Below are 27,106 nucleotides of genomic sequence, written 5' to 3'. Positions count from 1 at the left end.
AGAGGTGAACTGTGAATTTTGTTCAGTTGGGGGGATGGTCATATTTAAAAGGTCAGTGTTTTTGTTGGGGGGAAGGGCCGATACTTAATTTTATTATTGGAGGTGGTGGGAAAGGGGCAACAGAATTTTGATTTGAACAGGTCGGGGGATGGTTTTGAGCCCTCCAAAGCTGGAGAATAAACTCAGTTAAAAGTGGAACCTTTCAGCTCTTATCCAGAAACACAGCAAGTGGAACTTAGAACTATTTCTGTAGCAAACAAAAAATGTATTTTATTTTTGCTGTGAAAAATTAGATAGCGCTTGAAAACCACAGCCCTCCCAATGGACTCCCACCATAATTCTGGCGGGAATGCAGTGAAGTGATTGGAAAACTGTAGGATACTGAATATGTCTGGTCCCTTACTGTGTTACTAGTATCAGTGGGGCTCCATTTGTTCCTTATAAAGACACCCGTGTCAGAGGGACAGGGACATCTTATGCTGGGAGTTTCCCTGTTCTCAACCTCTCAGGAACCAGGTATAACTTTGGCGAAAAGAGTTGTACAAATTTTTTTCAATAGCGCAAGTGAAACCAACCGTGGGAGTCCAGGCCAGGAAAGTATCCTTTACTCCTGAAGGTTTTCAGAAGTTAATTTTCTTTTACTTAATAGGTTATTTTATAAAGGAGACTGCTTGGAGCCAATTTTGCATGTTTCTGGGGCAGGGACCCAATAACCTCCAAGTGACAGCAGATCTCTCAACAGCTTGGGCAACCCAAGATATGCCCTTGGTAGCATGGCACCTACCAGTTGGATGTTCTCTCCCTGAACACTATGGGAGGGTCAGTGTTGGTAGGCATGACCTCATTGTGAATGTCTGGATCATAATCTATACAACTTTTGGGGCTATATTTATTAGTATGCCGATATTACAGTTAATCTTAGATCCTTTGCTGCAGCCTGTAACATTCATTTTACTTTTTTTTTTGTTTTGTAGAGTTCTCATCCTTGACAACATTCTTAACTGAAGAAGAAGATGTCATCCACATGGGTAAATTACAAGTACCATTCAATATGAAATCTGTCCAGGGAGGACGATCTACCATTTTTGATTAGTATTGAAAAAAAGCATCCTCCCAGGATGTGGTAGGGGCTAGTTGTCTAAACAGAGACTTCTGAATTGTAGCAGCTTGATTTAAAGGGTATCATTGCCACTGAAAATGTTTTGCACATTTCCTAATGATATTTGTAGGTACATGCAACAAGAATTACATCATTAGCTGATAAAACATCATTCATATGATGCCACATGATATGATATTGCCACAATTTTTTTGAAATAGCACGATCTTGCAGAAACTGCATTGCTAAAGTCCTAACTGCAAACAATATTACATTTCCTGTTGAGCTGATCTTCCCATTGGCCAATACTGGTTCCGATAACAGTTTATTTTTCATCTGCCTGTTCTTGACCATTCCAGGAACTGAAGCAGCCTGAATAGTTGATGACTCTTTGAAATTTGTTGTTGATGCTGCTTCATATCAATTTGTTATTCCTGGCAGGGTTAACCTTATGTATTCATTAGAGATGGAAAGCAAAGAGCGGGACTTGTTTAGAAAATTTGTGGAGACAACTTTTCAATTTACAAAAGCAGAGGTAACGCTAAACCTATACAACCATTGGTTAGAATATTGTGTCCAGTATCAAGCATCCTACCTTAGGAAGAATGTCAAAGCAATGGAGAAGGTTGAAAGGATGATGCCAGAGATTAAAGGTTTTAATTATGAGGAAAGACTAGGGAAGCTGGGACTCTTTCCACGAGCAGAGGTTAAGGAGAGATATCTAACGGAGGTTTTCAAAATTATAAGGTAAATTAGAGAAAAGCTATTTTCACTGATTAGTGAGGTAGTAACTAAAGGGCATAAATTTAAAGTTACCACCAAAAGAATGAAGGGAGGAACTGGAAGATTTTTTTATATCATATTGTTAGGACCAAAGACAGTGGTAGAGGCAGAATCCATAAAAATTTGAAAAGGAAAGTGGATTAATACTTGAAGATGGAAAATAAAAAGGGTAAAAGAAAAGGGCAGAGGAGTAGGATTAAATACACCAGCTGTTTTCAAGAGAGCTGGCACAAAGGCGATTGGGTGATTGACCTCCTTTGATGCTGAAAAATATTATGATTCTGTTTAATGATAAAGAGCATTCATCTGAATCTAAATTTTGGTTGAACTATATTTAGGAGAGCTTTGAGATCTCAGAAATTACAGGAGTGCAGATCCACGTTACCAAAGTAGGTTATTATGTGGCATTTGGGTTCTTCATACTTAGATTTGGGACAGTGCACTGCCATCAGAGCAGATACATCTAAGTATTTAATAGTATGGCTTTCCTTTAAAGGGCTCAACCTTTTCTGAGAGAACATGGAACCAATTTTTCAGAATTATGTGCTTCTAACATTGAGAGATAATCACTAATGGAAATTATGGGTTATTTATTCTTAATTTAGACTGGTTAAAGATACTGCTTGTACATTTCAAATGATGTCATTTAGTAATACAGAACTTGAGTATTGCTGAAAATAGAGACCTGTTGTCGAAGTTTTTCATCTTGCACTCATCAGGACAATCACAAGAATAACCAATCTAAGGGAAAATAACAACTTATACTACATGAGAAGAGAGTGCTGATTGGTTGGCAAGTGAACTCTGGTGGAGGCATTGCCATGGTGAATGCACCAGTTTACAGTGACTGACAGTTAACTGCCACTTATTTAGTGATACAGCACTGAAACAGGCCCTTCGGCCACCGAGTCTGTGCTGACCATCAACCACCCATTTATCCTAATCCTACACTAATCCCATGTTCCTACCACATCCCCACCTTCCCTATACTCCCCTACCACCTACCTATACTAGGGGCAATTTATAATGGCCAATTTACCTATCAACCTGCAAGTCTTTGGCTGTGGGAGGAAACCGGAGCACCCGGCGAAAACCTACGCGGTCACAGGGAGAACTTGCAAACTCCACACAGGCAGTACCCAGAATTGAACCCGGGCCGCTGGAGCTGTGAGGCTGTGGTGCTAACCACTGCACCACTGTGCCGCCATGCTTTGTTTAAAATTTAAACCAGGCAGCTGGGCTCTGATTGGTCAAGGCATTACCCAGTGAATTGAACCAGCGAATGGCTGTCACTTATTTTGTTCAGCTGAGACAGGTGCAATGTTTGTACATATTCTTTCTGTTTACGAAGAACAGTGTATTAATATATGTAGCTTCCAGTACGCACAAATGCAAGCCCTACTGACAATCTTAAATTGGTTGTCAGCATAATTCTTAGCACACTGTGGATTATTTAGCAAATGTTGTCCAATCGTGGAATCACATCTAATGTTGGACACAGTGTTTTGAGTTTTGCAAGCACGGGTTGGATGAGTACGGCCCTTACCTTGCCCATTGCGAACAGCAGAAGGGACATGTTGTTTGATGCAATCCACCAGTCTTTGGGATGTACAGCCTATATACCTAGCATCACACTGGCACTGAAATTCATATATCACATTATTCATTTGTGTGATAGGCAGAACGTCTTTTTGGCTTGACGGCAGCATCCCGTTAGTGGTGAACACCACACGTGTTGTTACTGCTCAGTAGCAGTGTGAAACAGCTTGCTTGACCTGTTGCTCAACTTCTTGGGATACATTACCCTTCCAGGGTTATTTGAGGTAGACTGGGCACTTTTCAGGGCTGAAAAGACAAGTCTTAATGGGCTCCATCCTGCACTTAAATTCACCTTTGAAATGGAGCAGTCAAATGATCTCCCTTTCCTTGATGTACCTGTTGAGAAATCTGCTATGGGGTTCTCTACCACGGTATACTGCAAGCCTCCCTTCACTGGTTAATACACGCGTTGCGATTCTTACAATTCCACACGCTATAAGATTGGCCATATCGGCAACCTCGTAAATAGGTCCCAAGCCATTTGCTCACCATGCAAGCTTGATAATGAAATAGGGCAAATCAAAGACCGCCTGCGTGACAATGTCTACCTATCAGATCATCTCTCACTGTATATCGTGCAAACTTATGAATGGGCCTAAGGCTGTCTTTTTCAGTCCTGAAAAGTGCCCAGTCTGCCTCAAAGTACCCTGGAAGGGTAATGTATCCCAAAATGTTGAGCAAGAGGTACAGCTTAGTTTAGTTTAGAGATACAGCACTGAAACAGGCCCTTCGGCCCACCGAGTCTGTGCCGACCATCAACCACCCATTTATACTAATTCCATATTCCTACCACATCCCCACCTGTCCCCTATATTTCCCTACCAACTACCTATACTAGGGGCAATTTATAATGGCCAATTTACCTATCAACCTGCAAGTCTTTGGCATGTGGGAGGAAACCGGAGCACCTGGAGGAAACCCACGCAGACACAGGGAGAACTTGCAAACTCCACACAGGCAGTACCCAGAATTGAACCCGGGTCGCTGGAGATGTGCGGCTGTGGTGCTAACCACTGCGCGACTGTGCCTCCCTAGCAGTGTTTCACACTGCTACTATGCAGTAGCAACACATGTGGTGTTCGCCACTAACAGGATGCTGCCGTCAAGCCAAAAAGACATCCTGCCTATCACACAAATGAGTAATGTGGTATATGAATTTCAATGCCAGTGTGATGGTAGGTATATAGGCAGTATGTCCCAAGGACTGGCGGATTGTATCAAACAACATGTCCCTTCTGTTATTCACAATGGGCAAGGTACGGGCTGTATCCCACCAGCCCGTGCTTGCAAAACTCAAAACACAATGTCCAACATTAGATGTGATCCACAGTGTGCTAAGAATTATGCTGAAAACCAATTTGAGATTCAGTCGGGCTCGCAGTGTGGCGCAGTTGTGCTTACTGGAAGCTTCATATATTAACACACAGGACCCTGTTCTTCGCTGACAGAATATGTACAAACATTGCACCTGTCTCAGCTGAATAAAATAAGTGACAGCCATTCGCTGGTTCATTCCGCAGGGCAATGCCTTGACCAATCAGAGCCAAGCTGCCTGTTTTAAATTTTAAACAAAGCTTGGCAGTTAACTGTCAATCTCTGTAAACTGGTGCATTCGCCGTGGCAATGCCTCTACCAATCAGAGCTCACTTCCTAACCAATCAGCACTCTCTTCTCATGCAGTATAAGTTGTTATTTTCCCTTACATTGGTTATTCTTGTGATTGTCCTGATGAGTGTAAGATGAAAAGCTTCAGCAACATGTCTCTATTTTCAGCAATTTCACGTGTTCCTTGTTCAAATCTGTTTCTTTCTAATTCAGGAGTTTTAAAAATATTTTTCTGCCTGTACAAATAATTATACTTGATTTATAACATTTGTACAAAATCAGTTTGTCAGCAGATTACTCTTTGTGCTCTGTACTGTTTAGAATTATGCTTTTGCAATGCTGCTTCATTCACATTGCAGTGCTGCTCCCAAAGTCAGGGCAACAGGGACAACACTGTAAAGCTATTGGACTGTTAGAAAAAGTCTCTGTGCTAGACAACAACACTTTCTGTTTAATATGTCCTCTTTAACACAGCAGCAATTACTTGGTGAAACAGTGGTCATGAGGGCATGGAATTGGGTGTCCGATCCATTATAGAATGTATCTGATTTTTAAAAAGTATTTAATTTGAAAATTATTCTTTACATTTCTTATTACTGATAGTCCCCTGGTGGGGTGTGTGATTCTTGGTGGCCTAATGGTGGATATGCACCCGTGGGCTGTGGTGGTGTTGGTGAGCAACTTGTCCCAGGAGGAGATCTGACTCCAGTTCCCAATTGTGCTTTTGTGAGTATGTTTCACTCTTCCTTAGTGGTGTATTTTTAATGCTGAAATTGCACAGTACATTCACCAGCATATGAAAGAAAAATATGTTACTCTTTCATGTAAAGATCTTCTATCAAAATGTGCTGATTAGCAAAGAAAAAAAAAAGAAAGCAACCCCATACTTATCTGAGTTAAACAGAACTGATAAATAAAACTAAAACATGAAACAAATGCTGCCTGATTTGCTGAGTGTTTTCCAGCATTTTCTGTTTTTATTTAGGATTTCCAGCATCTGCCATGTATTGCTTTTGTTTTAGCATTGATCTATTTGTTCTTCATATCTGGTTCCTTGCTTATGTGTAGACCGAATTGGACGCATACTGAAAGTTAATGTCGTATTTAAAGGAAGCATGGAGTTCCTGATCTTCTGGGTTAAAACAAAGTTGACTAAGTTTGTTTTCCCATTCTTTCATCCCACTGTATTGGTGCAGTGGGGTCTGTCTCAAGCATTCTCCAGCTTATCTGTACCTTTCTCTCCCATTTTATTGCTTTGCATTTTTCTCTGATTTTTAACTCCTGAAGGTATGATGCTCATATGCCTGCCCAAATTTTTGTTCACTCCTATTGGAATATTCCTTCAGAACTGTAAATCCTGCCTAAGACCTTTAGTGACATCCTGCTCTCGTCCCAGACAAATCCTCCAATATTGAAGTTGAACACATCTGTTATGGTTCTCCTCAATTTACTCCCCATCGAGATTTGCAGCACAGTATCTCTCTTGTCTTAGTCTATGTGTTCTTTGTTATTACTGTTCTTGGCTTAATCTTGCTTCACATTTGACTGTTATGAACTTGTTCTTAATTTATTATTGTTGGAATATTACTATTCTGCTTTACAATCTACTCCTGAGAATTTGAAGTTGCTTATGCACTAAAAATTTGAATTGTCTCGAAACTTAAATTAGGCAATGTAAGTAAAACTGTGAAGTGGGAATTTAGTGCTTAAAAAATAAGGATCAATGAAAAAGAAAATTGGGAGCAGCATAAAATGGGCTTCAGATTTGCTATAAACCCACTTTATGCTACAGGCAAAGAGCAATTTCGCCCTTACTTATCACATAAGTTTAAATATTAAATAGCTTTGAATTAGGAGTAGACTACATATTGTGTACTGTTAACCAATTTATCTTATTTTCTTTATTTATGTTTATATATGATAGCTATTGCTATGTAAATCAAAATTTCAAAAATATCAAGTAAAAATGATCAAGTTTGGAATATATGTGCTTATTTTTAAACTGGTGAGCTTGTTATAGATCTTTCACAGGAAAAACAAACTGTAAGCACTTGGCTGATTGAATTGTTACTTCAGTGAAATAGATACATATATCTCCGAGACTTGTGTAGCCTTTGGAATATATTTTAATATGGGTCCCAGAACTTGCAAACACATAAGATACAATGGCTATATCAGCTTATCAGCAGGTCACCAGGCACCATGAACAACTATTAACCTGAGTCTTTGTTCATGTCATTTACAAAACTGTTGGCATCAAATGGTATAGGACAACATTTGACAGTTGCATATGCTTCATTTTAAAAGGTGAGACTCTCTCTTTTTTAAAGGAATTTGCTCCCTGCTTCCCTTTCCTTTTCTTGATCTCCTCACACCATACAGGAGTCCTTCTGATGGTGATGGTCAGGGACCAGGTTTCAGCCTTCTGATAAGCCCACTTTAAAACCAGCTGCTAGGAGGAATGGACAAATGGTCTGGGAATCTCTGTCCCTTCGTCTGGGGGAACTGCCTGGCTTCTGTTTCATACCTCATATGGCAACAGTTTGATAATTTGGTGTGTGGAGCCTTGCCAATACAAACCTACATTCTATTACTTGATGGCAGAACAGTTTGAGTATCAAAATATTGCCTCGGCAATGGGTTTTGGTATTTTGTTTAGAATTTCACAAAGTTGGCCAACATTTCCGGTTCCATCAGATTATCCCAACACTGCTCCAAAAGGGGATGTGTACATATTCTTGCCACGTTCAATTTTTACACCCAATGAAACGACACTGGGCAAATTGAGGAACATATTTTCAGTTAGGGATTTTCTTTTTATACCAGTCATTTGAGTACTGCACTATATTTATTGAAACTTTCCTGAGCTCTTTAAGAACTTTTTTCATGTAGGATTCAGAACTCTCTCAAAGTAGGGCTGACAATTTTTCCACTTTGTAATTGCTTTCCTGCTCTGCCAAAATAGACTACTGAAGGAAACTTTGCAAATCCTGGGACTGAATTTTCAGGCTCTGCCGATGTCCGGAACAGAGGCGCATGGGGTCCAAACATTACGAGACCAGCCAGCATGCTGGCTTCCCGACCAGGTTCCTGACGTGAGCCATTTTGGCCAATGCTGGTTCAGGGCCCAGGAAGGCCGCCTGCCCCCATGAGGCAGGCAGGCAATTAAACTTATTAAAATGCCTTCTCAAAGGTAGGTAATGGAGGTTGACTGAGATTTTCCAGGCAGCCTCCAGTTTCCCAATGTGATGTGGAGCAGATCAACTGCCTGGAGGTGGGCACCCAGGGCTAGCGCTCCTGGCAGGCCTACAGGCCCTCCATGCATGCCTAGGTGGGGGTACAACAAAAGGCCTCCCTGTAGTGGGGCTTGCCCCCCCCCCCCCCCCCACCCACTCCCCCTCAGTGGTGGCCTGGTTGCTCTTTGAATTTTTTTCTTAAAGTTTTTGAAAAGTGGCTGGGAGGGCACCTTCTTGTTGAAGTCCCTTCCCAGTTAATTACCTTGTACTGCAGCCGAGTGCTTATCGAAGCCGGAAGGCCTCTGATTGGCCCTCCAGCTTCGAGAGCCTGCCCACTGCCCTTAATTGGACAGGGAACCTGTCTCTGTGCCAATTAAGAGCTCACCCAAGTGAAAATCTTGACTTTAATCAGTTTCCAACTGGAGGCGGGATCGGGGCCTGAAAACAGTCCCAACTCCTGTTTCTTGTCTCCATGGGGAAGATTCAGCCCCAGTCTCAAATGCTTGGCACAGTCCACTGTACCCAGTAACCATTTTCATTGCTAGGAAACATATCACACTTTCTTGGAAATAAACCGAATTTGGTATGTACGATGACTGAGCTTCTTTTAGGATCTAATGGACAATATTTATTTCCACTAACTGTATGAGCATGAACAGAGACTATTAATTAAATTCACCAATTCCATGTTCCCAGCAGAGAGCCATGGTCAGGGCAGAGAATCAGTGTTAGTGTTGTAGCATTATCAATAAATACCACACTCTTAAAACATAGCTGCCTACTTAGAGTATGGCATTCATGGATTTACATTTCCAGTCTGACGTTTTTAGGTTGTTTCACTGGTACATCAAAATGGAAAATTTCACCTGTAAATTGTTCAAAATGAGAGTCTAGCATCATTACTGTGCTACCTCCAAAATCAGAACCTGTGTGGTGCTGACAAATATAATAACATCTGTTAACCTTTCATGCAGCAGCTCAATGGGTAGAGATGCTGTAGTAAGTTACACCAAGCAGAAGGTTCCGTGTTTAATTCCTGAGCTGCACTTAGTGAGGTGATCTCAGCAGTTGGGGCTTGACATTTGGACGCAACACCCTTGGGGGGGAGAAAACCCATGAAGTTTCCTGCTGGAAATGTATATATGTGACAATCAAATTAGCAAAAGCTGAGCTCAGCCCTCCCCGCTATCTACACTCACACACAAAAAGTAGTCACTTGTGCAAAGTATCGAGGCTATCTGGAAATCATAGAATTATACCGTAGCAAAAGGCAGTGCCTTCAGAAGAGGACGGGTGCAAATTTTCCAACACAAAGAAGATTAATGGATATTTCCTTGTCCCTATTCCTCCTCCAAAATGAGACCGAACACCATTTCAATACTAATTGATACAGAGGAACAGGAGTTCAGCCCTCTAGCCTGTTCAGCCATTCAGTGAGATCAGGGCTGATTTGTATCTTAACTCCGTTTACCACCTTTACCTTTGCGTTGCACAATCTATCAATCTCCATTTTGAAATTTCCGATTGACCTAACCTCAACAAGTTTCTGGCAGAAAGAGTTCCAAATCTCTACTTCCCTTTGTGTGAAGAAGTGCTTTCTGACATCTGCCCTGAACAGCCTAGATCTAATTTTAAGCTTATGCTCCCTTGCTCTGGACTCCCCAACCAGAAGAAATAATTGCTCTCTATCTACCCTATCAAATCCTTTAATCCTCAATTAGATTACGCCTTACTCTTCTATTCTCCAGGGAATACAAGCCTGGTCTATGCAACCTTTCCTCATAACTTAACTCTTTTAACCCCAGCATAATTTTGGTGAATCAGTGAATCCACCCCCTCCAACACCAGTATATTCTTTTTGAGGTGCGGTGTTCAGAACTGGAAGCTATACTCTAGTTGCAGTCTAACCAGAGCTTTATACAACTGTAACATAACTCTCTCTCTCCCATTTGGATTCCAGGCCCCCTGAGATGAAGGCTACCATTCCAACAGCCTTTTAAATTATTTTTGGACCTATACACTAGCTTTTAGTTATTTCTATACTTGAACCCCGAAATCTCTCTGCTCCTCCACAGCTCCGAGTTTCTCACCATTTCAAAAATATTCTGTTCTATCTTTTTTGAACCCAAAGTGGGTGACCTCACACTTCCCCAAGTTGAACTCCCACATTTGCCACCCACATAATCAAACCCTAATTGTGTCCAAAATTGCTCGAAAAAGATAAACTCTTTTTGCTATCTTTTTATAAACATAGAGGGCCTTGCTCAGTTGTCACCACCATAGGATGTTTCATCTGTGCTTCTTTTATAATATATTACATTCTATGGGCAATTGTGAAGTCTTACTGAGGTTGTTTGATTTAATCAGCCTTAATCTCACTACATTCACTTTAATTAGCTCAAATGGCCTGTTGGCTTGTTAACATCAGAAAATACATCGGCGCAGAGTTTCCACTTACGACGCAATCACCAATTGCGGCCAAAATTGTGCAAGTTGTGAGAAGGTTTTTTTCTCAAATTTCAAGTTTTTAGAAACTATTTCTGCAGGTTCAGAAGTCTAGGACTAAGTGGCATTGTCTAAAAATTAGAGCCAGACTTTTCAGGAGTGAAATTAGGAAACACTTCTACATAGGGGGATAGAAGTTTGGAACTCTTTCACAAATGGCAATTAATGCTCGATTTAAGTGTTAATTTTAAAACTGAGATTGGTAGATTTTTGTTAACCAAAGATATTAAGAGATATAGGGCAAAGACAGATATATGGAGTTAGGTCACAGATCAGCCATGATGTCAGTGAATGGCGGAACAGGCTCGAGGGGCTATATGGGCTACTATGTTCTTATGTTCTGCTCCAACTTATTTGCACATCACTGATGTAAAATCTGCCAATGAACCAGCATAATTGAGCAGCTTTGGAACATAATTTTTTTATATAAAAATGTCTTGCATTGAAGAAAATCCTTGATATATTTAGGAGTGGTAACTTGGTGCAGTTTGATACAGCTGAAAATGGTTTATCACCAAACATAATATTTTTAATCATTGTTTAGTCTGCCACCTGTGAGTAACCCATTTTTCAGTAACTGAAAATGACTTTAACAAAAACTATCAAGAAACATTTTCTCCTTGGTTCTGGGTACAGTAGTCAATTGCATAGTTACATTGAAAAAATTCTGAAAGCTTTTAAAATGTGCCTATTAATGTCCTGGCACCCCAACAAACTTAATTTTAAAAGCCTCCTCAAAGGCCTGCAAACAGGTGCAATTAGCAGAAACACAGTGGTGATTAATTTGATCTGGGGTTATGGCCAGTGTTGAGGGCGGGGCCAGCTTCTAGCATAATGTTTTTTAAACTAATGCAAAAGATTGCAAAAACTCGATTTGTGTTGGATGTAATTTGCGCTTGAAATTCAGCAATCTTTTACATTGGGTTGGCCAATTTTGGGTGCATTGGGCTAAGAAAGACAGCACAACCTCATGGAAACTCCAGGCCATAGTTTTGCTGTGCCACGTGGAATACTTTTTGTCCATATTTTTAGTGAATGTAAGTGTAAAGAGCTCCATTCTTTAGATGATTTGGGCTGCTATCTTCTCTTTATGTATTGTAATAACAGACTAATTTGTGGCAAACACACAGTTGTCATTAGAGCAGAATATCTCTACTTTGATCGGTATCAAATCTGGGTTTATTACAATTAAAGTTTGTCGTAGTAATCATCAAAATAGGCTCCCTGGAATGAATCATGCCATTAAAGTAACTGAAAATGTTATGCAAATATCACTTTTAATGTACTTTTACAATAATTTTATTTAAACAGGTTGGGAGCCGTGGAACCGTGAAAGACTGCACATGTTTCAATGTCGGCAGGGATGTTGATAATCTTCGCAAAGCAATAGTAGGATTAGGTAGGCATATGTTAAATGTGGACCTGCATTTTCAAATATGGCTCCAATCATTTCTGTACCAAACTTCTAATTGTAATTAATTGCCGCCATTATTTTGGCAGAGACCATATTTAACACACTTAGTAATGTTTTTTTCTTTATAGAACTTGCTCTTGTATTAAGCTCTTTGGTAATATATAATGGTGAGGTTATTAATTAAAAATACATACAGAATATTATAAAACAATATTTGTCCAGATAAGACTTCATGAAAAGTAATCTCAAATCTTTACTCTGGTGTAGAGTGTGAGAATGTGGAACTCGTTTCCACATGGAGTTGTTAGGGTAAAAGCATAGATGCATTTAGGGGGAAGTTAGATAAGCACATTAGGGAGATAGGAATAGAAGAGTATGTTAAAAGAATGAGACGAGGTAAGATGGGAGGAGGTTCACATGGACCATAAACACCAGCAAAGACTTGTTGGACCATATGACCTCTTTTCTGTGCTATATAATTCTATGTAATTCAAAGTTAATGCAGCAAAGGTTAGAATTATCATTTTTTTGCTTTCTTCCTGGTCCACATGGCTCAACAGAATATGGACATAAGAATACAGCGTGGAATTTCCACAGGGCTTTTGATCTTCTGCTGTAATTCCAGTCGAAGATCAGTGGAAGCCTCAGAGAAACTGTGGAATCTTTATGAAAGGGAACAGTCATTAGGCACAACATATCTACATCTTTTTTGACAGATCTCAACCACATTTAGTCACCTTCTCGCCATTGACAGAAATTTCCACAGCAGCTCTCCTGATTTCCTGGCATTACTTCAGTGGAAACACCAGAGAAATGGTGTATGCCATTTCTCCAGTTTCCACCAATCTTACACTGAGCTCACAGTGGAAGATCAGAGAACCCACCCAGTGGAAATTCTATCCCCACATCCTATTACACCTTCATTTTCTGGAAACACATCTAATTGCCATTAAATTGAGCCTGTCTATATGGTCAGATTTATTTGGTCTTTCCTGGTAACTTATTCCAAAAAGGCATTTATCACTGGGAGTATTAGAATGGCCAACCACTTTTAGGAGGTTTCCTGCAGTTTCCAACATTGCCAATGCAATTCTAAAAGGGAGTCCCAGAGTAGCACCGATGTGGGAATCTCAGATTAGCATCAAAACACAGCTAAATGAGTTTTCAAATTTCTTCGGCTCTGCTTTAGTGCAACATCAGCTTTTCCACTTGAACTCTGAATTGGGACTCCCTTGAGATTTGCTGCATTATAATGTTGGCAATCAGTCTTTAATGAACATGCTGATAATTTACATTTGTGATGGATCAGCCCAAATGTTGGCCATCGGATACAACTGGCTATCTGAAAGCTTTTGCTTTTCGCTGCTAACACTACTATCTGCTTTGCTGAAATCTACATTCTTTTATCAATTGTGGATAATTGACAGGAAAGACCAATAAGAATTTTGAAATGTTTCCAGTCCTTTAGTCAGATTTTAAAGATCATGGTTCAAGTCTGGGAAGAAGATTACCATTGCTGAGGGATTTTAAATGGGAAGTATCCATTAGAATCTGAGCTTGTCTATTTCATATGAGACTATTAATGATTGGGTAAATGGATTGCTCAGAGAAGAAATGCTGAGTTTCCCTGGAGTAGTTACAGTAGCTGGGTAAAGAGGACACCTTAACTATAGGCAGTTACGGACTTCATTTGAGGGTTTCTGCCATCCTAGACCAATTTGGAAATATCTTTAATTTAGGAATTGCACCAACAATTGCAGAACTGAGGTTAAACTCAGTAGTTTTCAATGTCAATAACATCTCCGAAAACTATTCACTTTCTTCAAGACATACACCCAGAATTCTGAACTAACTTTGCAGTTCTGGATCAGCAAGTAATTAGGAGATGCATTATAAGTCTTTATCCTTAATTCTCAAAAATATTTAGTTCTACTTTTCCCAATGATGTGTTGGTAGGGGAAGCAGTATATTATTGGTAAAGATGTATCTCATATTTAACAGCAGGATATCCTAAAGTCTTATTGTACCACATTCCTCAGGTCCAGGAAGGGAAAATCTGGTAATATTTGAATTTGTATAATTTTTCACCAAAATACAAGTTTTTTTTTACTGGAAATTATTTACTTAGCTGCTTGTTGACTGGGGATTTTATTTTACTTTGGTACTGATTTTCATGGCAATTAACAAATAAGTGCTTTAAGAATATGTGCCTAAAACCATGTCTGCTTTAACTCTTGCCTAAACTTGCAACAATACAAGCAATACAATACTGAGAAGCTGATTTCCATTTTTAATCTAATTTTAGGAACTAATGAACAAGCAATTATTGAAATTCTGACACACAGAAGCAACTGGCAACGTCAACAGATCTGTAAAGAATATAAAGGGACCTGTGGACGTGTGCGTACTAAGATTAAAGCTGTTAAAGATATTCTGCCAATGAGGATAATTTTTGATTCTGTAGGATGGATATTTGCCTTGAATTTAATGCATGCAGATACAATTGTTGCTATAGTCAGTGCTCAAATTATTCTATGTCACCTCAATAAACAAAGGGCTCGCTGATCTCGGCGGTGAGCTTCAAAAAAGGCGACGACCATAGAGCACCCGCAATCTCAAGCGCAGCGGCTCATTTAAATAGCCGGGGTGGGCCACCCCGCCTGATCACTTGGAGGAGGCGGGATGTCCATGCCTGGCAATGGCGTCAGTGGCCTTTGCACAGGTACTGACGCCAGTTTCAAAGGGCAGTCAGCCCTACTGGCTTATTTAAATATTTAACGAAATATTCAATAAGGTTACATAAATACATTTCTTTTACCCCTCTCCCACCCCCCCCCCAATAACAATGAAATTACTATTTGCCCTTTTGCCCCCCAAATAAACACTTACCTTTACCATCTGACCTTTCCCCCCACCCCCCAAACTGCGCAAAGTTTAAAGTACAATCCTTCCCATCATCCCCTACACCCATTTCCCCCGCTCTTCACACTGAGAAACTTACCTCCTCCCCCCCTCCCCACCAGTATTGTGCTTTGCTTCCCCAGTCAGGGATCCAAGGCGCGAGAGTGCCGGCCGCCAGGCCGAAGATTGTGGTGGGCCATCAAGACTAAGGATAAGTACTAGTAAATATAATAATTTTATTCATATGCTGATTGTGGTCCTGTGGGGGAGCTGCCACGGTGCCTCGCCGCCACCAAGAGGATTGGGCTGGGCCCTGCCAGCTTCGAGGTTCATGGTGGGCCTCATCCAGGGCCATCTTCAGGACCCCCCCCCCCCCCCCGTCTGCCACGGATCCCGATGTCGAGGGCTCCTTGAAATCCAGCCCAAATCTCTTCCCACCCCCTTTTATACCATATAACCTGACGCATCACCTATATCAATGTCACTGTACTAATGAGCACTAACATAGCCCCAGTAATGACATAAGGTGACTGTCCTATTTTGCCACCTTTTTCATAATTATTATGGGTAATTGCCTGATTCCCACTTGGGATTTCTTCATAACAGTATAGCTACGATTGGGAACTCACCATAATGGTGGACCACAGATATGAATCCATATTGCATGGTAACTCCAAAATGCTGTACCTTCACATTATTGGAACTATGCAAACCCTTTATGGATCTGGTTTATTCACTACAGACCTAATTTTATTGCTAAAGAACGTACATACTTTTTCAATGTGCACATAGTTCCTTCACATCAAATTCCTGGCTTGCTGGCATGTATTCCTCGAGTTGACAACAATTTCTCCATTCACGTTAGCAAATGGAGGGACATATATACACTCATCAGTGGTTGTCTGAGAAATTGTCAGTTACAAGAGGGGAACCTTTATTGTCAGGAGGCTTGAAAAGAATTAGGGACACACTTTCCACTGCCCAAATACAGAACACAATTGTCTAGGAATAGGTTTTCTGCCCACATTCTCCTTCCAAGGAATCACAAGAAACTTAAAAGTGACAAAAATCACTAAATAATGGGGAATTAAAAGAAATACAGTCCTGTCAGAATCAACAATGTGGTAATTACTAGTTCTCAAAGGACTCGACGACAAGCATATCTTCTGCATTTAACTTTATCTTCTTTGAGATATGCAACAATAGCAATATAAAAGCAGGAGTGTTATTGAGATTGTTAAATAAATTTTGTGTTAACCAGTGGAATCTACCAATGTTAATAAAATTCATAAATAGAACTGTTGATTGGATAATTTTATATTTTTCTGATTCATCTCAAAAACAGCAGATGCTATAGAAGTACTTCCCCTGTTGCTATTTGATTACACAAAGCCATCATGACCAATACAAACCTGTACCAGCTGTGAGATGGAACATGAACATGCCACTTGTGACAGCCAAAGTATATTTACAGTTGTTAGAGCAGAAATAGAGATGAAATTGGAAGAAGCTATTTTCTACTCTTATCATGTTGTAACAGGATACTTCTTAAATTATCAGAGAATTTTGTTTATGAAGAGGTCATGTGCAAGGTTATATGATTAATTGATATCCCCATTCATTAAACACTTGTGTGAGGTTAACATGTTATAATTGAAGAGCAGGCAACTTGAGGTTTTTCTATAAGGAGCAAAGAAAAGATAACCTCATTAAAGTGCCAGCTTGGTCAGTGGTGGCACTTTTGGCTTGGAGCCAGAAGATTATATTTTCAAACCTCACTCTACAAGCAAAGCATCTAGATAGACGTTTCAATGCATACTCCACAAGTACTGCATTGTTACCTCAGCATAAAACTGGCATTATGGATTGACTGCCTGTTACAGAAGCTGCCCGATTTTCATTTCCATCGATTTGGCTTTCAGATTAAATTTTAACTGCAGCTCTGTGTGTGTCTGGTCAAGTAGATGTAAAAGACCCCTGAAAAATAGGGGTGTCTTCCTGTTGTCCTAACCAACCTTCTTTCCTCAAACAACACCACCAGAGCTGGTTAACTATTTCATTGCTGTCTGTGGGAACTTGCTGTGTGCAAAGTGGCTGATGCATTTGCCTACAACTCAAGAGTAGTGACAGTTATAACTGAATGTTTGTGAAGTGCTTTAGGATGTGCTGAGGATGTGACCAGTGCTATATAAATGCCAGATGCATTTAGAGATCACTATGTAGGCACCGGGTTAAGTCATTGCTGAACAATTCTGTTTAAAATGACTAAATGATTCTGTTCTGTTTATTACATTTTATTTGGCTGATATGCTTTTCTGTTTCAGGAGCTATTTGATGATTTAAAAGGTGACCTCTCTGGTGACTTTAAAAATGTGATCACTGGTCTAGTGTTGCCGCCAGCCCTATTTGATGCAAAAGAGCTAGAAAGAGCAATGCAAGTGAGTTTGTTTTTCTTTTTCTTGCGAATTTGTTGTTTTATATCAGTTGGAAAGTAGATTGTCAGCTTATCAACAATATTGCAAACTATTTTGCACTAAAATTTACATCACAAGAACATGGTTGTAATGAAGTATGAACTTCATATTGTAGACTTAAAAGAAGAGTGAAAAGCTTGAATTCCTGAAGATTTTCTATTATCTAGTTTGTATAATTCTTTCGGTTTGATCCTGTTCAGCTCCCACATCAGCTTTGTTCAGATTAAAGGTGAAATAAACAAGCATTTAGATTGGAGCAGCAAACTGCTCCTTTACTAAATGTTTTGTATCCCAGCTTACAATATGTTAAAGCTGTGAACTGTATCTCTGTTTGATAGTTGTGTGACAAAGGGACTCCTAATAAGGGCCAGTGTAGCTTTGGACGTCTGATTACAGAACACAGCAAAGTTCTGAGACTGCCTCCCTGGTAGGGTGTGAGCAGTGAAGTCAGGACTTCCTGGACATGGCTAGTAACCTGTGCTGTCGCATGAACTTGGGTTGGAGAAAGTCTGCTGAGCCCTGATCTGTTGAAGGCACACTTATCCCTGCTCATGTCCATAGTAATCATTCTCATCCTTAAGCCTCCTAAGGACAAAGGAATGCTTTGCAGAGAAGACTATTTCCAGTCATAGACCACCTTGCCTGAATGGTAGATAGTAGCAAAAATAGGAAAACGAGTAGCAAATATGACTTTCAAAAAAATGAATGCAACAAAAAAGGCAGCAAAAATTGGCCCAAAAGTTTTTTAAAATGCTACTTCCCAGTAACTTGCAATAGCACAAGATATTACGGTGTTAGGAACTTAAATTTGGAACACCAGAAAGTCCATTTGCAAATTCCATATGTTTTATAGATTCGATTATGCTGGAGGAGCTGATTCCCAAACCAATGGGAAATAGCAAGAAAGGGAGGCCCATCCTAATTTACATAATTTTTGGCCTTTCATTGAGATGTATGCACTTGTGTAGCCTACTGCTCAGTTAGAAAATATCAACAGCATGTTGCCAGCGCTCAGTTTCAGTGCCCAATGTTCCACAGTCTTCTTGTCCAGCCACTGGTGTAAGGGAGTGAAGTTAAAAATTTTCCCTTGCATCAGTCATCTTGGTCTGAATTTTAAACTACCTGCTCACAACAGGGGAGACCGGCAGTGCGTTGGGAATCTGAAAGTTTGAGCAACAGGTTTCCCATTAGTTTTTTAACTCAGCCACGACATTTGCATCTGACTTCTGGGTTCTTCAACCAATTTGAATGGGCAGGTGTGATAACCCACAGCTGACAGTTGAAGCTGTAGTATTTAAAGGGAGTGTGCGACGGTCAGAATTGTAGCATTCTACAACTGTATTTGACATCTGAAGTGTCAACGAAGAAAGGCTGCAACACAGTTCTCAGATGCATCCCTGACTTGCTCAGTGACCACTCTTGTGCTCATGTGGCTTTAGTTCTACCTTTCCTGGGCATCAGTGGTAAGGCTTCTCACTGGTGTCATCAGCTACGCCCTTAGAAGGTAGCCCTGGTCTCTGAGGAGCCATCTGCTGACTCTGCTTGGAGGTGTGAATATCTGTGGGAGACTTGACTGATGCAGGATGAAGACATCATGGCAGCTTCCAGGATATCTTGCACAGACATGCATGATGGCATACATGGTTACATACCAGCTGAACATTAATGGGGTGGAATCCCTTTTGATTGATGAATCCTGCTGGTTGTGCAATCTATGACTCCCTGTACCTGTGGGAATACAGCCAGAACAGCAAATCCAAAGGCCCTCTCATTCTGACTGGCAAATGTCACCAACAGATCACTGGAAGGAGCCGGAAGTGAAGAAATTCAGGGCTGTGGTGATCTTGACTACCACTGGCTATATGTGCCCACTGGGTCTACTTGGCAGGAGGTCTTCTTCAGGAGGCTGCAAATGTCAGCAGCCACCTGATCGGAAAGTCTGAGCCTCTTGAGGCACTGGTGTTCAGTCAAATGCAGAAAGCTAATCTCTGCTTGTACACACTATGTTGGGTTATTGCCTCCTGCAAACTGGAGGTCTGTGCTTGTCCCCACTGTCCTGTGGAGCAGCAGGTGGTTGAGGAGAAGGCAGATGTTGCTCCTGTGGTGCTGCTGCTGCTGCTCTTGTTCCGCAACAGAGGTCCAAGCTGGAGCTGCATAAGCTGCTCTCATGCTGTTGAGAAGGTTGACAGCTGGGAAGTGCAGATCAAAGACAAAAAACTCTAAGGTAGCAGAAATGACGATCAAAATATCATCTCGAAAGCAGTGAAAGTACACTCTGCGGACAAGTTCTGTGAGCAAAAACCTTTCACTTAGGCAAAGAAGCAGCTGCCATATTTTAAAGATTTTCTAGCCTCTCAATTGCTCAGCTCCATCCAATCTCCGCTGACCTCTATTTGGGGAATAGAGGGAAACGCATGTGCTGAGAGTTGGACAGAATCCAAGGTTAAATTTCCACTCAGTTGCCTTTTAACAGATCTATGTGCCAGATCTGCCTGTCCCATGTGAGTTTCACGCGTGCTACTGAACATGCTCCAGTAAAATGTGGAAGTTGGTGGGTTCCTACTGGCTTCCCAATATGCTGGTACTTTTGCTCTGTTAACCTGCTGCACGCACAGTCATGCGCCTGGCCAGGCAGGGTAAAATTCCCCCACTGTGTCTGTATAAATGGGAAATTGCTTTGCTCTGACATAGGGACAACCTACTAGGATGTTTATCTACTAACTACGGTAACTTTAGAAAATCTGCAGAAATTCCATTTGTGCATATAAACAGTGTTTCTGGTGATCCACTGCTGAAGTTACAAACAACCGATTGTGTGAGCCCTTGGGGAAAATCCCCAAAAAATATAAAAGGAAATATCTGTCATTTGTTTTTCAATTAATCTTTTCTGAGAGATGTTTTATAGGCTATTGATTGTATATCTGCATGTGGGTGGATAAATCTTGTTGGCACAATACCATGAAAACAGCTAGTCACTAAAAAGTAAAATTTCATGTGGGTGGGTGTTGGGTTGCAGACATGCAAGTTCCAGAATGTGCACTGGCTATATAAAATATACACATGAATATAAACTCTTGAAAATACAATTTAAAAAAAAAAGGCATTTTACAGTTAATTTCTTCATGTATGAAGAGTTTTAATATTATTCTGTACTTTTATGCAGAAAGAACTGTCCAATTTAGTCCCAAACCCCAGTTCTAGTCCCATAAAACTGCAAATGAGTCCTCTTCAAGTACATGTCCAATCTGCTTCTACCATCCTTTCAGGTAGTGTTCCAGATCTTAACAACCCTCTGTGAAAGTCTTTTCTTCATTTCCCCTTTAGTTCTTTTGCCAGTTATTTTAAATCTATGACCTTTGGTTATCAACCCACCTGCTGGAGAAAATAGAGCAAGTAGGAAAAAACTATCAAAAGCCCTCATAATTTTCAACACCTCTATTAGGTCATCCCTTAATCTTCTCTGCTCTAAGAAGAACGATCCCAGTTTCTCCAATTTTTCCACACAACTGAAGTCCCTCATCCCTCATCCCTGGTATCATCCTGGTAAACCTCCTCTGTACCCTGTCTAAGGCCTTGGCATCTTTCTTAAAGTATGGTGCCCAGAACTTTACACAATATTCCAAGGTGGGCATTTCTACAGAAGAAGTGGCAGTGAATTAAACATAAATACAAGGTGCTGCAGTTGCTGGAAATCTGAAATAAAAACAGAAAATGCTGGAAGGACTTAGCAGGCCAGGCAGAATCTGTGGAGACATGTTGGAAGTTCTGCTCTTCTCTCCAACAGAATTTCCATTTGTCTCTTTTACCTTGTTTACCTTCATTGTTTTCTGTTTACCTACTTGTGTTTCATCAGTTATCTACTAAGACTTACTTTCACAGCCACATCTCCTTCATCGGCAACTGTCTCCAATTTTGACTTCACTCCTGCCTTCCACTCGATCATAGACCTTCCCTTTTGTTCATCCCTCTCCTTCCCTTCCCTGACTCTGTAATTGCATAATACCTATTTCCCATTCCTGACAAAAGGTCACCAGCCTGTAAGATTAACTCTATTTTCTCTCTCCACAGACGCTGTCTGACCTACTGAGTATTTCTACCATTTTCTGTTTCTAATTCAGATTTCTAGCATCTGCAGTATTTTGTGTTGATAGTGTTTTATTAGGTAAGGGTATCAAGGAAAATGGTCGAATGCAAGTAAATGGAGTTGAGGTACCATTCAGTAATTATCTAATTGAACAGTAGAACAGGCTCGAGAGGCTGAATAACCTGCTTCTGTTCCTATGAACAGTCAAGAGTGATGGAGGACGGATATTGGGAATGTATGGCAAAAACTGTGTAATGTCATGCTTTCTTCTAGTCTTCAGGTTTGTTTTATTCAACTTGAAAGGATAAAGATTAAGTAAGTCTTGTCAGTCCAGCACTTAACCAATTAAACTGCACAATATTCCCTGAGCTTAGAGAGCTGTGAAGATACAGAGCAAGACGAGAATCAGTATTGTACTGCCTTATCACCATGAAATACATAATGGGCCAGAATTTTCTGTTAAAATAATGGTTAGGCTAAAGGCATTATTTATGGGTTAATGGTACAGCAACTTCAGACTAGAAGCAGATGGATGATTAAATGTGAATATTCAAAATTTGTTGGCCAAGTTGCACAGTTCCATCATTAACTTTGCGAAAATGTCATCTCGCGCTGGTCTTTTTTTTTTTAGGCGCTTGCTGTGCTTGCCCATTAATTGTCCATTAAACTCGGCACAGAAAGTTAAGTCTTAATGTTACAAATGAAAGTCCCCTTTTACCTATGCGATAGTTGTCAATTGGAGTGCAACAATCCTGAAATTGCTTCATGACAACATGACTGCAAATATCTTGAGTGGGAGATCTGAAACAGATGCCTTCAAAATCTGGACTGGGGTCAAGTAAGGTTGTGTGATAGCCCCATCCTATTCACAATCTACCTGACAGTGGCTATTCACCTCATCAAAGATCAACTGCCCTCTGTTGTCATTATTAAATACCGTTGAGATGGAAAGCTCCTTTAACTTCAGTCGCCTCCGTGCAAAAACTAAACAAGCCACCATAGATATACATGATCTACAGTTTGCGGGTGACTGTAGTGTCATTGCCCACTCTACACCAGATTTGCAAGCCACTCTCGATCTCTTCAATTCTGCATACAAGAAACTGGAGTTATCCTTGAATATTGCCAAAACAAAAATCATATATCAACCCACACCTGGTCAGCCAAATATTTCACCTCCCATATATGTTGCAGGAGAGACTCTGGAATATGTTGACCAGTTCTCTTAGCTTGGCAGTTACCTCTTTCAAAAGGCCACCAACACCAACACCAGGTCAGCTGCGCCAGTTCAACCTTCTATAAATTATGGCAGCAAGTGTGTGACAACAAAAACATCCGTGAATCAACAAAAATCTTAGTGTACAGAGCAAATGTCATCATCATGCTCCTGTACTGCAGCGAGACCTAAACTATGTATCAGCAACAAATAAGAACGCGAGAGAAATTCCATCAGCAATGCCTCCGCTGCATCCTCCGGATTCAACGGGAGGACCGTTGAGCAAACCCTAGTGTCCTTCTTGAAGCCAGATCCACAAGTATTCAGACAAAACTCAACACTGATGGACTGGACACTGTGTCCGCATGGCATGGTGTCCCTGCCAGGTCTTGTTCTCGCAACTCTCAAATGGCCAACTTTATGGGGAGGACAAAGGAAATACTTCAAAGACAGTTTGGAGCTCTCTTTGAAGCAAGGCTGCATTAACCTTAATAACTGGGAGGAGCTTGCTACCATCACTCAGAATAGTGACAACTTGTCCACCAAGCTGCATCACACTTCAAGTCCCAATGCTTTAATGATGAGGCAAAGCGATGGCAGAGAAGCAAAGAAAAGAAAGCAAATCCTGCACTTCGGATCCCACTACCTTGAATCACAAAAAGTTAGTAAAAGAAGGCTAATGGAATGCTATCCTTTATTACAAGAGGAATTGAAAATAAAAGTAAGGATATTATGCTTCAGTTATACAGGGCATTGGTGAGACCACGTCTTGAATACTGTATGAAGTTTTGGTCTCCTTATTTAAGGAAGGATGTAAATGCATTGGAGGCAGTTCAGAGGTTGACAAGATTGATACCTGGAATGAGCGGGTTGTCATATGAGGAAAGGTTGGACAGACTGAGCTTGTTTTCACTGGAGTTTAGAAGACTGAGGAGACTTGATTGAAGTATATAAGATCCTGAATGGTCTTGACAAGGTGGATGTAGAAAGGATGTTTCCTCTTGTGGGTGAGTCCAGAACTAGGAGGCACTGTTTTAAAATTGGGGGTCGCCTTTTTAGGACAGAAATGAGGAGAAATTTATTCTGAGGGTTGTGCGACTTTGGAACTCTCTGCCTCAGAAGGTGGTGGAGGCAGGGTCATTGAATATTTTTAAGCCAGAGGTAGATAGATTCTTCTTCGGCATGGGAATCAAAGGTTATTGGGGGTAGATGGGAGTGTGGAATTAGAGATACAAACAGATCAGCCATGATCTTATTGAATGGTGCAGCAGGCTCAAGGGGCCGAATGGCTTGCTTCTGCTCCTAATTCGTATGTTGTGGAATGTCCTACCACATGTGTCCAAAGATCTGTGGGTGGAAAACTGGCCTGCTCAGTCACATGAAGACTCGTAGCAGAAACTCTTGACCCTAAGTAGATGCGTCCTCAAATCGAGGGATAGCCAATGAATTGTTAATTACTGCTAATCAACATCCCTGGCACAGAAAATTAACTATTACAAGTGTGCAGCATCATCCCTTCTGGTTTTGAATTTTTCAGGGAGAATTTAAAAATGCCAAATTTTAGTATTCTTGCTTTTCCTTTCTCTTTTTTTCCCCTCTCTCTCTCTCTTAATCCAATCTTTCCTTCCTTTTATTTCTCTTTCTGTAGCTGATTTGACATTGAATTTACTGTCTTCAATTTACCCTCATTCTCAAGTACTTCCTGTGTTTATTTCCCAAACCTTAAATCTCATTGCTAAGGAGATATCCTGTTGGTTGCCCTGTTAACCAGACTGTAGGTTGGGGTATAAAGGAAGAAATAATGGCAGCTTGTCAGAAAGGTACAGTGATAATTATGGGGGATTTTAAGTTACATATAGACTGGAAAAATCAGTTGGGCAGTGGTAGCCTAGCTGAGGAGTACATAGAATGTTTTCGGTATAATTTCTTGGAACAGTATGTTCTGGAGCCGCCCAGAGAGCAGGCTATACTAGCCCTGGTATTGTGCAACGAGATAGGATTAACTAATGACCTCAGTTAAGGCGCCCCTAGGTAGCAGCGATCATAATATGATTGAAGTTTTACAATCAGTTTGAGGGAGAGAAGAGTGGGTCCAAGATTAGAATTTTAAACTTAAATAAACTTTAAACATAAATATGAGGGCATGAAAACAGAGCTAGCTAAAGTGAACTGACAAATTAGTTTAAGGGATAGGTCAATAGAGATACAATGGCAGACATTTAAGGGGATATTTCAGTATACACAGAATAGATACATTTCAACGAGAAAGAAAAATTCCAAGGTGGGTGGGGGCACCCACCATCTGTGGTTAACTAAAAGTTAAAGATAGTATCAAGCTTAAAGAAAAAGGCTACAACTGGCCAAAGATGGGAGGCAGACCAGAAGATTGGAAAGAATATAAAAAAACAGAAAAGAATGACTAAAAGATTGATAAGGAAGGTAAAATTAGAGTACAAGAGAAAGCTAGCTAGAAATATAAAGACAGATAGTAAGAGTTTCTATAGATATTTTAAAAAGAAAAGAGTCAACAAAATGATCATTGGTCCGATAAAAAGTGAGTCTGGGGAATTAATAATGATAATAGGGAGATGCAGATAAATTGAACAGGTATTTTGCATCGGTCTTCACTATAGAGGATACAAGTAACATCCCAAAATTAGCTGTAAGTCAGGAAATGGAAGGAAGGGAGGAACTCAAGAAAATTACAATCACCAGGGAAATGGTACTAAACAAATAGTTGGAACTGCGGGCTGACAAGTTCCCAGGTCCTGATAGACTTCATCCTAGGGTCTTAAAAGAAGTAGCTAGTAAGATAGTTGATGCCTTAGTTTTAATTTTCCAAAATTCCCTAGAAGGTTCCTCAAGACTGGAGAATAGTGAATGTAACTCATTTATTCAAGAAGGGAGGGAGACAGAAAGCAGGAAACTACAGGCGATTTAGCTTAACATCTGTCTTGGGGACAATGTTAGAAGCTATTATTAAAGACGTTCTAGCAGGGCACTTAGAAAAATTCAAGCTAATCAGGCAGAATCAACATGGTGTTGTGAAAGGGAAATCATGTTTAACCAATTTATTGGAGTTCTTTGAGGGAGTTACATGTTCTGTGGATGAAGGGGAACCAGTGGATGTATTGTACTTAGATTTCCAGAAGGCATTTGATAAGGTGCACATCAAAGATTATTGCAAAAAAAAAGCTCATGGTGTAGGGGGTAACATATTGGTATGGATAGAAGATTGGCTGGCTAACAGGAAACAGAGTCGGCAAAATGGGTCATTTTCTGGTTGGCAAGCTGTAACGAGTGGTGTGCCACAGGGATTAGTGCTGGGGCTTCAACTTTTTACAATTTATATAAATGACTTAGATGAAGGTACCGAAGGTATGTTTGCTAAATTTGCTGATGACACAAAGTTAGGTAGGAAAGTAAGTTGTGAAGAGGACATAAGGAGGCTACAAAGGATGTAGATAGGTGGGCAAAGACCTGACAAATGGAGTATAATGTGGAAAAAAGTGAAATTATCCATTTTGGCAGGAAGAATAAAAAAGAAGCATTATCTAAATGGTGAGCGATTACAGAGCTCTGAGATGCAGAGGGATCTGGGTGTCCTCATGCATGAATTGCAAAAGGTTCGAATGCAAGTATAGCATGTAATTAGGAAAACTAACAATGTTATCGTTTATCGTGAGGGGAATTGAATACAAAAGTAGGGAGGTTATGCTTCAGCTATACAGGGCATTGATGAGACCACATCTGGAGTACTGTGTACAGTATTAGTTTCCTTATTTAAGGAAGGATGTTATTGCATTGGAGGCCATTCAGAGAAGGTTTACTAGACTAATACCTGGAATGGGCAGACTATCTTGTGAGGAAAGATTGGATAGGCTAGGCATGTATCCACTGGAATTTCGAAGAGTAAGAGGCGACTTGATTGAAACATATAAGATCCTGAGGGGTCTTGACGGTGGATGTGGAAAGGATGTTTCCCATTGTGGGAGAATCTAGAATTAGGGGTCACTGTTTAAAAATAAGGGGTCGCCCTTTAAAGACAGAGATGAGAAGAAATATTTTCTCTCAGAGGGTCGTGAGTCTTTGGAACTCTCTTCCTCAAAAGGCAGTGGAAGCAGAATCTTTGAATATTTTTAAGGCAGAGGTAGATAAATTCTTGATAAGCAAGGGTGTGAAAGGTTATT

General features: G+C 40.4%; 1 protein-coding gene across 7 annotated transcripts in view; it reads left to right on the top strand.

Annotated features, from left to right (window-relative positions):
* The window catches only part of anxa3a (annexin A3a), a 79,112-nt gene that overhangs the window by 13,084 nt on the left and 38,922 nt on the right, over positions 1-27,106 (top strand). For 3 of the 7 annotated variants that reach the window (XM_068039074.1, XM_068039083.1, XM_068039090.1), the window contains 5 exons: positions 975-1,028; positions 5,690-5,812; positions 12,139-12,226; positions 14,547-14,641; positions 17,467-17,580. In XM_068039074.1, the coding sequence (XP_067895175.1) occupies positions 1,014-1,028; positions 5,690-5,812; positions 12,139-12,226; positions 14,547-14,641; positions 17,467-17,580 (435 nt within the window). In that variant the 5' untranslated portion in view covers positions 975-1,013. Of the gene's footprint in view, positions 1-974; positions 1,029-1,540; positions 1,635-5,689; positions 5,813-12,138; positions 12,227-14,546; positions 14,642-17,466; positions 17,581-27,106 lie in introns of all 7 variants that reach the window. The other 4 variants (XM_068039065.1, XM_068039100.1, XM_068039109.1 and 1 more) reach the window with 2 other exon arrangements.

This window comes from Heterodontus francisci, chromosome 1 (genome assembly GCF_036365525.1).
Source record: "Heterodontus francisci isolate sHetFra1 chromosome 1, sHetFra1.hap1, whole genome shotgun sequence".
Classification (NCBI taxonomy): Eukaryota; Metazoa; Chordata; class Chondrichthyes; order Heterodontiformes; family Heterodontidae; genus Heterodontus; species Heterodontus francisci.
Note: the sequence above shows the minus strand (reverse complement) of the source record. Positions and strands in the feature narration are given on the sequence as shown.